The 11,174-nt window shown below is 47.8% G+C and overlaps 1 protein-coding gene across 4 annotated transcripts in view; it reads left to right on the top strand.

The window, feature by feature from the left end:
- Positions 1 to 4,193: 4,193 nt before the first annotated feature.
- Positions 4,194 to 11,174, top strand: part of DAPK1 (death associated protein kinase 1) — a 170,965-nt gene continuing 163,984 nt past the window's right edge. The window contains exons 1-2 of one of the 4 annotated variants that reach the window (XM_055310471.1): positions 4,194 to 4,219; positions 5,533 to 5,704. In XM_055310471.1, the coding sequence (XP_055166446.1) occupies positions 5,643 to 5,704 (62 nt within the window). In that variant the 5' untranslated portion in view covers positions 4,194 to 4,219; positions 5,533 to 5,642. Of the gene's footprint in view, positions 4,220 to 4,344; positions 4,456 to 4,538; positions 4,720 to 5,136; positions 5,223 to 5,532; positions 5,705 to 11,174 lie in introns of those variants that run through there. The other 3 variants (XM_055310468.1, XM_055310469.1, XM_055310470.1) reach the window with 3 other exon arrangements.

Here is an 11,174-nt window from a genome sequence, read left to right as displayed (position 1 = left end):
TGGAATCCAGGGAAAATAGAAAACAGAATGAGCTTTATGATTTTCATTGTCTCACAATAGAGAAATATCATTTGTTCAAGAGAGATGAGTTACCTTAGTGCTCGGTACTGGGAGGGAATTGGAAGCAGTCACGTGGTCTTCTAACATAAGAGATACTCAACTACGTTAATGGGTAATCCCTCCAAGGGAAGCCACAGGTGCAGAAATATTTTTCACAGGGATTTTAAAAAATATTTTATTTTTTATTTTTTTATTTTTAAAAATATAAGCTTCTGAGGGCTCCTGGATGGCTCAGTTGCTAGTGAGTCTGACTCTTGGTTTCAGCTCAGGTTATGATCCCAGAGTTGTGAGATCAAGCCCCACCTCAGGCTCCATGCTGGGCATTGGAGTCTGCTTGAGATTCTTTCCCTCTCCCTCTCCCTCTCCCTCTCCCTCTCCCTCTCTCTCTACTCATGTTTGTGCACTCTCTCTCTCCCAAATAAATAAATAAATAAATCTTAAAAAATATAAGTCCCTGTACTTATGAAATTAATATAACACTATATGTTAACACTGTATGTTAACTATATTGGAATTAAAGGGTTTTTTTAAAACCCTTGATAAAAGCCAGACTTGTAATTAAAAAGTCATGGAAAGGTGAATTGAAACAATGTGATCCACTCTGATAGGTCTTAGAATATCTTGCCCCCAATGGTGAGGCCTTAGACTTCAAACCTGACCCCCTAAATAAGCCTCCAACGTAGTCCTCTCTGGAGTTTCCCTTATCAGTCAACAGAAGAGAAGCATCAATGAAGACGATCACATGAACTGGAACCATGGATCCCTCAGAGAGCAGAAACTTGGCTCCCAGAATGACTACTGGGGACCAGCAGTCCCCAGTAAAGACTACTCTCTTTACCTCTCTACCTCCTGCAAACCTTTGTGCTGAGACCAAGAAATGACCCTTCAATTTGTTAGAACTCTAAGTTTTGTTAGGCTTTATAGTAGCAGTTATTTTACTCTAACACAGATATGAAATAACATTCTAAATTCTATATCTGAATCTGTTTTAAACACTGTCACCACGATTATCATAATCCATTGTCTGTATTCATAATCAGTTATGTTCATAGCAGTCCTTTCCAGCTTGAATCTCATAACTTGAGGATTACTGTATTGCTGCCTTCCATTCGTGAGATGCCTCTTAGAGCCCTTTTTGCTTGGAACATGATGGAAAATACACAACATTCTGATGTATTTTATAATGTACAAAGTCCTATTTCATGCAATGTCTCTCTGTCTTTTCCCAGCAAATCCGAGGAATCTTCAAGGATCTATTAGTGTTCCCATTTTGCAGGTGATGAAGCTGACACAAAGGTTAAGTATAAAATGGAGAAAAAGGTGGAAACAGCTAATGTACAGAGTTCTCTGAAGAATAAGCAAGAGAATAATTTAGTCTGCCTGGCATCTGGTACACGTTAAGACTTTTCTTATTTTCTTTATAACTCTCTTTTAAGTTATCTCTTGCTGTGTAACAAACCACCCCGGAATAATGACTTAAAACAGTGACAATCATGGATTTGGCTCCCAGAGCTGGGCTGTGAAAACATGAGTAGCTGGGGGTGGGGATGGGGCTGGAACAGCTGGTTTCCTTGGGCTTCTTTCTTTCTGTGGTCTCTCCACATGGTCTCTCCACATGGCAGCCCCAGGGTAACCATAGCAGCTAAAAGCTTCCATGGGGAACAGAGGGAGTGAGAGAGTAGAGCAAGAAAGAGAGAGCCAGAGTGAGATACAGAGAAAGAGGATGAGGCAAAAGCTCATAATGCCTTATGACCCAGCCTTGGAAGGACGTTATGCTGTGTCACTTCCATCACATTTTCCGAGAAGCAAGGCATTAGGGCCAACTTATGTTCATGGGGAGAGAAATTAGACTCCCCATATTTATTTTTTAAATACCACATTTTCCTTCTCCAAAACGGTTGCATAATTTTTTTTTAATTTAAAGATTTTATTTATTCATTCATGAGAAACACACACACACACAGAGGCAGAGACACAGGCAGAGGGAGAAGCAGGCTCCATGCAGGGAGCCCAACATGGGACTCGATCCTGGGTCTCCAGGATCACACCCTGGGCTGCAGGCGGCGCAAAACCACTGCACCACCGGGGGCTGCCCATGGTTGCATAAATTAATGGAGACTGGAAACTTGGGGCATAAGGGACACGTCCGAGGTCAGTCAGCCCTTAAATGGTTCCGCCAATATTAGATCCAATTTTGTGACTCTCACTGCCATGGGCTTTCCAAGACCCCAGAAAACCTCTATGATTAGCATGCCAAACATAGTAGGTAAGACATGCTAGCCCCCAAACAGAACCAATCCTCATTGCCTTGGAAAACACACTTACATTTATTTTGCAGGAAAAAAATATTACCCAGAGACAGTTGTCCATGAGCACTTTCTAAGTTTCTCCCAAACATCTGTATTTTAAATCCCCCCCCCACAGATGTATTCATTTGCATTTCCCTCAGATGAATCACTTTTTTTATTATTAATTTTTTTTACTGTATTTCTTACCTCTCAATATTCTTTTGTATTAATTCTCAAACTCCCTACTTAGGTTGGTACCATTTCCTGATTTGGAATCCTCCCTTACTTCCACCATCATGAATGTGAGTCCTTCCTGTGGGCCACTAAATGAAATGTTCTTTAGGAGGATGGTCTGAGGGACCCCTGGGTGGCTTAGTTGGTTAAGCATTGGACTCTTGGTTTTAGCTCAGGTCATGATCTCAGGGTCCTGAGACTGAGGCACAGGTTGGGCTCCTACTCAGCACTGAGTCTGCTGGAGATTCTCTCTCCCTTCTCCCTCCCCCTTTGTATCCCCAGTTTGTGGGCACTTGTGTGCTCTCTTTCTGTCTAAAATAAATAAAACTTAAAAAAAAAAAAAGAGGACAGTCTGATATAAGGTCTAAGGGGCATTCTTTGGGGGGGGAGGGGCAATAGGGCACCATCCCTACAATTGAAACTTCTGTTGACCCAAAGACAGTTTAAACCTCATTTTAGAAAATCTGGGTTATTTGAACACTAATGTAACTCTGAAATCTCAGAGGGCTCAAATAGTGCCTATAATTCCAAGCAGTAAGGTAGATTTCCCTGTAGGAGCTTTTCTGTTTGGATCCCCAGGAATCTCTATGGAGAACTACCCTTTCTGTTTCCCAGGCCCAAAGGGTTGGTGGGAACATGGGGTAAGAAGTAGAGAGAGTGGATGAGGAGTCTCCAGGAGATATGGGGTCTCTGTGTAGACCAGCACAGTCTTCAGAGACATAATGCAAGCCCCAACAGTAGTGTTATATTTTCTAGTACCTGCATTTTAAAAAAGATTTTATTTATTTATTTATTTATTATTTATTTATTTATTTGCTTCTTTATATATATATTTATGATAGACATAGACAGGGAGAGAGGCAGAGACACAAGCAGAGGGAGAAGCAGGCTCCATGCCGGGAGCCTGATGCAGGACTGGATTCTGGGACTCTAGGATCATGCCCCGGGTGAAAGGCAGGCGCTGAACCGCTAAGCCACCCAGGGATCCCCTAATACCTGCATTTTAAAAAGTAAAAGGTGAAATTAATTTTAATAATAGATTTTATTTAACTCTATATCCAAAACACCATCATCTCAACATGTAGTCATTATAAGAATATTTATGAGATACTTTTCATTCTTATTTCTATACCAAGTCTTGAAATCCGACGTCCATTTCACAGTTCTTGAACACTTCATTTGGGACTAGCCACATTTCAAGTCATCCACCCTTCCTTTCTGTTGCTTCATTGGTCCTCTGAGACCTCAGTCTTGTCTTTTCTGTTTACATACATACCTTCTTACCACTGAGATCTCTTGCTCAAAACACCTATTTCGGAGAGGAAAGGCGAGTAACCCGACCCGCTCTCTCTCTCCCTGCCCTTCTCTATCCTGTTCTCCTGTGTTACTGTCTCCAGAGCACTGATTTCTTCTAAAACGGTCTCATTCATTTGCCTCCAGATTTCTTTCGTATCGTCTTCGGCAGAACGTAAGCTTCACGAGGGCAGGGATTTTTAAGAATCTATCTCGGTCTCTGAGTGCTCGGCGCCGAGCACCGTGCCTGGCACACGCCGGGAGCTTCGTCCACATTGGCTGGACGAAGGGATCGCGTTTTCTCCGGAACGCAGCCGAAGGGGGCAGCCGAGCGGCGCGCACAGGTGGGGCGGCCCGGCGCGCGCGGCTGCGCTCCCCCGGCCCCGGGCGGGTGTGGGTGTGTGCGCGGTGGGGCGGGGGTGCGCGCCGTGGGGTGCGCGGGCGAGCCCCGAGCGCGGAGCCCGGAGCCCGGAGCGCGGAGCCCGGAGCGGGGCACAGGGAGCGCGGCGCGGGCAGCAGCAGGGCAGCGCCGCGCAGAGCGCGCAGGGCCCGCAGCGCCCGCCGGCCGGGCGGCTCGGAGGTGGGTGGGCCGCGCCGCCAGCCCGCCCGCGGGGTCCCCATTGGCCGCCGGCCGGCCGCCCTTCGCCGGGAAGGCGGCGAGGAGCCGCGAGGCCGCTCGCGAGCTGGAGGGGAGCGCCCGACCGCGCCGACGCCGGGGCGGCCGCGTGGGATCCGCGCGCCCAGGCGCCCCCGCCCGCGCTCCCGCCGCCGCCCCGCTCGTGGCCGGCGCTCGCGGTCCGCCTCCGACAGCTCCAGCGGGACCCGAGCCGCTCCCGGGCGCCCGGTGAGTGGCCGCGCGCGCTCCCCGGCTCCTCCCGGGCCCCGCTGCCCGCTGCCCGCTGCCCGCTTTTGCTTTCGCGGCGGCGGCGCGGCGGGGTTTGCCCGGGCAGCGCCCGAGGCGACCGGGAAGGCCGAGGCGGGGGCGGCTGGCCTGCGGGGCAAGTGGGGCGCGTCCGGGAGGCTCCCCCGGCCCCGCGGCCCGGTGGGAACAGGTGGCGCGGGCCCGGCCGGGCGCTTTGTGTCGCGGCGCGGACGCGGGAGCGGGCGGCCGCGCCTCCTCGGCCGCTCCCTCCCCTCCCCTGCTCCCCCGGGCGGCCGCTCGCCGGGTCGGCCCGGTAACGGAGCGGGAGTCGCCAGGAATGTGCCTCGGGGGACTGCGTGGCTGGAGGGAGGGCGGGGGCCGGGGAGCGCGGGCCGCCGCGCCGCCGCAGGCTGGAGGGGATGCTCGCGGCGAGGCGCGTTCCGCCGGGCCTGGCGGGGGCCTCCTCCGTCGCGGCGCCCCCGGAGGTGGGGAGCTGGGGGGGCGTGTGTGCGCCGCCGGGGAGCGGGGAGGCCGCTCACTTCCGGAGCCGGTTCTGGGCCGCGCCGAGCGCCCTGCCCTCGGGGCCGCGGACCTGGGGTGCGGCCGTGCCGGGGCCCACGCGCGCGGCCGCGGTGCGGGGCTGGGGCGGCCCTGGCGCGGGTTCGACAAAAGGCGGGGAGTGGTCGCCGGGGAGGGGTGGGCTCTGGCGAGCGGCCCCTAGCCGGGGAGGTCTCCTCCCTGTTCGGGTTGTCATTTTTTTTTTTTTTAACATTATTGTTATTGCTGTTATTTTAGAGGGCTGGAGGCTGATGCATGCGGGGCCCACGGCGGCGCAGCGGCGGTGGTGATGGTGTGGGAAGCGGAGCTGAAGTGCGCCGGGCTTTGGTGAGGCGGGACGGTTTATCATGACTGTGTTCAGGCAGGAAAACGTGGATGATTACTACGACACCGGCGAGGAGCTCGGCAGGTACGAGGGGTGCCCGCAGCGCGTGCTCCTGGGTCGTGGGAACGCGTAATTTTGGGGGCACTGGGCGGTAAACAAGTACAGTTTGAACCAGGCGGCTCTCCCTCTTCCTTGCAAGAGACGTGCAAATTGTAGAGAAAAGAGTTGACTAACCCAGCGCAGCCTGGGGTCCAGAAATAAACCACCACCCAATCCAAGGGGCTGTGATGGAGAGGCAATTTCAGTGTTGGATGATGTTGCAAAGGGTATTGTTGATCAAGACTCCTGGACGGCAACAGATTTAATTGTCTGTAGTAATCCTTGTCAGCTTTGGCCCTTCTAAGGTGAGGCAAAAGCTAAGATGTATTTTCATGGGGGGAGGGGGGAGGGAGGAATTAGAGCTTCTGTGTGATTTAAACACGGTGCAAACTAATCAGTAGCCTTCTAAAGTCTTAATACTCTCCTGAATTTTCAGAGTAATAGGAGCAAGTACTGGTAGATCATATATGGCGACTTGCCAGGTGTTGGTGTTGGGTTTGGATTTTGAAACTTCCTCCAACCAGGAATTTAATAACCCATTTGGTGTCAGTGGTTGCTTTGGTTTTGTTCACAATGTTGAATTTTTAACAAATGATTGGGAGTCCTTATGTGGCTGTCTGGATTCAGAGCTAACTTCCATTGCTGTGGGAGCCATGACTCTGAGGGCAAAGTTGTTCAGTTTCTAGGTGAACAAAGAATGATTATCTTGAGATGTCTCAGGGCTGGCTCAGTTTCCTCTTGACTGGGTGTTTGACAGATTGTGTTGAGCTCTGATCTAAGTAGCACAAAGCCCAGTTTTCACACTTAAATTTAAATTCAACATGAGAATTTGATTGTAGTGGATTTGTATTCAGTGAAGGATCTTGAAACAAAGTATGTATTTACTTACACTTGTATCAAAATATGTATTTTTCCATACACACCTGATGTCCTGATCCTAAGCTTTTTCTTTATTACAAGGAAATTCAAAAACACTCATACCCTAAACTACCTAATGAGTGTGGAGCCTAACTAAAATTTTTTTACAAGTTCAAGTAAGAGTCCGGAATAAAAGAAATTTTTAAAAGGTTTTTGTAACGGTATTTCTCTATGTGTTTTGTATCAACTCAGGACATCACTTAGGAGAACCTGCACTTAGGAGGAGCTTATGATACACTGGAGATTTACTGAGTGCATAAGAAGGAAAGCCCTCAAAAATCATATTTCATGGATATGTTTAAGATTAAGGTTTAGGGGTATGTGGTTGAAGTACTTGGTTTAACTAGAATTAAATCACTTTACTCCTTTGATTTTCAGCAAGATGAGTGGTATATGGAGTTTTCCTACTGGGAAAAAAAAAGGTGAAAAAATATATTTTAATTTCATTTGTGTAATGTGGCCTGATTATATAAATTCTATAAGAAAGAGCTATTAAAGTTAGGTGAGCTGATTGCTTTCTGGATTAAGTATATGACTCTTATTTTCAGTTAGATCTTTTGGTAGAATTCTGTGTTATGAGAAAGACAAAAAAATGATGCCTCCCTGAGGCTGGTGGGGGAGTTTGTGATCTTTATTTCGTGGGCGAGATGACAAGCCCTCTGCCTCTGAGCTGGGAGTGGCTTGCTCGTTTGTCAGTACATTTCGCTTTGATTCTTGTTCAGAATCAGTTTCTGTATAACTTTCTCCTCACTATGCAAGATTAATTGACACCTCGTTTATGGACTAATTTGTGTGACCTATGGATTTGAAAGAAGGGTTCTGAAAAAGTGGGAGTTGGGGTTTTTTAAAAGAAAGTATATATGCCCATCCATCTGATAGAGCTGCTTTTGCTTTGCCTAAAAATGGGGAAGATGGTTGATTTTAGGGGGAAGTTTTTTTTCCAAGCCCTGTGATTTTTACATCTGCCTTGGATATAGCCACTTCCTGAAAATAAGTCCTGACCTAAGATAGATATGAAGGAAGGAGGCTGCTTCATGTGTCCCAGAAATGGAAATGGGCAGATATTTAGCACAAATGCAAGGCCCTTCCAAGCAGTAAGTTATACAGAGACCAGATTTACATTCACCACTTGATCTGGATGTTTTTAGGAGTCATCTAAATAATAGATACTCTTTTAACTTATGTATATGCTGAGACCGGGTTCATAGCCAGAGGAGGGAAGATGGGGCAACTCAGTATTATTATTATTATTATTATTATTATTATTATTTTACTTTTAGGAAAACCAAGAGAGTGTGTATGTGTGAATGAGTGTCTGTGTGTGTCTTTGTGTCTATGTGTGTTAGTGTGTGTCTGAACGGACTGCCCAGGACTGCTGTAAAAGCTCTCTGTCCTGTAAAAACTTTATAAAAGATTCTGATTATTGCAGTAGTGATCCAGCAGAAAGCCCACTGGACAGATAGCCTGGTTCAAACTCCAGCTCTGCAACTTGCTAATCACCTTGAATAAGTCACTCACCCTTTCCGACTGACCCTGAGGATCTTCATTTTTAGTGAGAGGCTTAGAGGTACCTGGCTGGCTCAGGAAACCTCTTGTTCTCGGGGTCACGAGTTCAAGCCCCATGTTGGGTGTAGAGATTACTTAACTAAATGAATAAATAAAAACTTAAGAAAAAGTAAAAAAAAAAAATAAAGTGAGAGGCTTAAAGCTTATGTCATGGCTGTTGTGAAAATTACATATCTAACCCATGTAAAAGTATTTTAATCAGCAGTGAAGAGTTAAACCAATGCAGATATTATCTGCAGGACTGGCCGAGATGTGTGGGTGTTGCAGGCAGGCCAATTACTTGGCCTGCAAGTCAATTTTTGTTCAGGTGTTTGTTTACCAGTTTTGGGAGCCGAGGCCTCCTGGGTAAAGCGTCATGCATGGGGGAGACACATTGGTGTTGCCCTTGGCCTCCCCACTCTGAGTCTGAATAGAGCCACTTGGAGGAAGCAAGTTCCTGGAGTGAACAGGCCCCCCATCCTTAGGAGACTGTGTGGTGGTGACCTTCTGTGTTGCCTCCCGGAGGCCCTTCGGGGTGTTACTCTCTGTCTCAGGAGGTGGAACAAAGCAGTGCTTCCATCTCGTGGAATGGGATCTGGGAGGAGTTCTTATGAATGCAGATTTCTCCGCCTGCATTATAGCTGGGTGTTGTTAATGCCCCGGGTGTCTGAGCTGCTCTGGACAGCTGGCACTTGGGAGGCTGCAGGCTGGCTTGTCCCACCGTTGGGCTCCCATTACACGGTTGGCGGTAGTGCAGCCTAATCTGTGAGCCTTCTTGACATCTCTCTGAGCACCACGTTCCTGGATACCTGGCCATCATTCCTCTCCCTCTGGCTGGCCTGCCATGATCTTCACACCCAGGTCCTGCCTCCTGAAGAAATCCCTCCACGGTGATGTCTACCCTAGACTTGCTGTCTTAAAGCACTGTCCTGTGTGGGCACGTGAGTCCAGACTGCATTGTGCCATGCTGTGTCCTTGCTCTGTGTTGGCATTATTCTCGCGTTGCTTCTTGCAGCCAGCTTGGAGTTCCTCTGGTGAGCTCTGTGGTCTTTTCTCTCTGGGCATGCAAGGTGCTGTGTAACACCAGGTGAAAATTTGGTCATTGCCTGGACTAGCGAGTGCAGGTTGGCAGGTGCAATATTGGGACCAGAATGGAGACTTAAGACATAAATGATGACATGGATGCTGATGCTGATAGGGAGGCAATGCACAGTGAGACAGACTCAGTACACTCATTTGGAAAGTGGGGAGACACCTACCTTTATAGGGTATTGTGGGAATGAGAGACTGTGACTGTAAACACCTGACACATTGTCGCTGCCTGAGGTATTGTTTTAATAACCTATTGTCCCCATCCCAATGTTTACCATATGGTAGAGTCATCGCTTATTTGATTATGTGCCCTCCTCACAGGTTGTCACAGGGTTGCGATCTTGGACTTGCTCATCAGTTTGTATCTCTAAAGCCTAATTAGATCCATGTCAGTGGGGCCTCAAGAAATGCTCGCTGATCCTATGAATAGATGGATATACGTAAACACCACACACACACACACACGTGTGTGCGTGCACACACGCACACATGCATGTACATACAGGTGGCCCTCAATCTGTGATGACCCCAGTGGAAGTTAACATAGGATATTATAGACTGCAGCTCATAAAAAAAGCTGTTTTTCCTTTTGTGTTCTTGGCGACAGAACAGTAATACACACAGCAGCGAAAATTTCCAAGCAGAAGATCCGCTTTGAGCAAAACAAAGTGGAACATAGATAGTTTACGTCAGTTGTAGTAAGGCTCTGTCCTAACCCACAGGAGTCAGAGTACATCTTTCATTTAGTTTACTGTGGACCACAGGGTGGGTCCTAAGAATTATGGTAGTCCTGCATGGATGGAAGCAGGAAAGACTTGGTGTGTTTTCTCTTTGGAAGTGGCAATCACAGGCCCACTTGGTTGACAAGTGAGATCATCCTCTAGGACTTAGCCGAATGTGGTTTTTTGTTTTGTTTTGTTTTTTATTTTGCATCTCTGCTTCCACATACCCTCAGATGTTTCCTCTGATAGGAGACGCTGCAAAGTTTTAAGAGAGATAAAGTTCATATGTATTTATTAAAGGTAATGTTCAGTGATTTTTCTTTTTTACTAAAGCATAGTTGACACAATGTTACATTAATTTTGAGTGAACAACAGATTGAGAACCCTGTGTTATAGCTGCTCCCTCACTCGCTCTGCAACACTATGATAGCATTGCCAACTGTATTTTGTGTTCAGTGATTTTGAATTCTGTGCATTTTAGGAAGGTTTCATAATGGTCTTCCAGGGTGTGAAGGGAGGGCACAGTGATGGTGGTGAGTGGCAGTTTGGCTGGATGCTTCCAGCACTGAGAAGGCATCTCTGGACCACCTTGGCAGGCCTGCTTTCAGTTCGGTGGGGCCAGAAACATAGGGGGTTGAGGTTTTATTGATGGGGGGCCAAGAAGCATTGAAGCTTCCCTCTTCCCTCTATATCCTGCTGCCCTAAGCCTTTACTTTACCCAGCCACTTGGGAACCCAGGCCCCATGACATTGGCTGCCCCTGCAAAGCCATGGAAAACACACCGTAGGCTTACAGAGATGGCTGCTCAAATTAATTTCAGTCATTACCTGTGAGGGTTATATCAGGAGAGATGACAGTGTCAACATGTCCTCTTACCTCCTAACAAAGTTGTGGCTTTTTAAAGGCAAAGACCATTTCCTCCCTGGTGGAGCAGGGCATCTGGGTGGAGAGACACGAATGTGGATACCCCTGGAGGTGTATGGTGGGGGGAAGCCTGAGCCCTGTGAACTACAAGGTCAATTACATGGTCTGACCTCTTTAAAGACCCTCTGTCTCCTGCAGGGAAATGTGTTGTGAACTTTCACCCTCAATTCTAGCCAGCTGCTCTGTGTACCTAGGTTAACCAGGCGTTTTGTATAAATGCAATAAAACATGAATTTAGTAGAAACTTATTACTG

Source organism: Nyctereutes procyonoides, unplaced genomic scaffold, assembly GCF_905146905.1.
Source record: "Nyctereutes procyonoides isolate TBG_1078 unplaced genomic scaffold, NYPRO_anot_genome, whole genome shotgun sequence".
Lineage (NCBI taxonomy): Eukaryota > Metazoa > Chordata > Mammalia > Carnivora > Canidae > Nyctereutes > Nyctereutes procyonoides.
The sequence above is the reverse complement of the archived record's forward strand: the minus strand, read 5'-3'. Positions and strand labels throughout refer to the sequence as shown.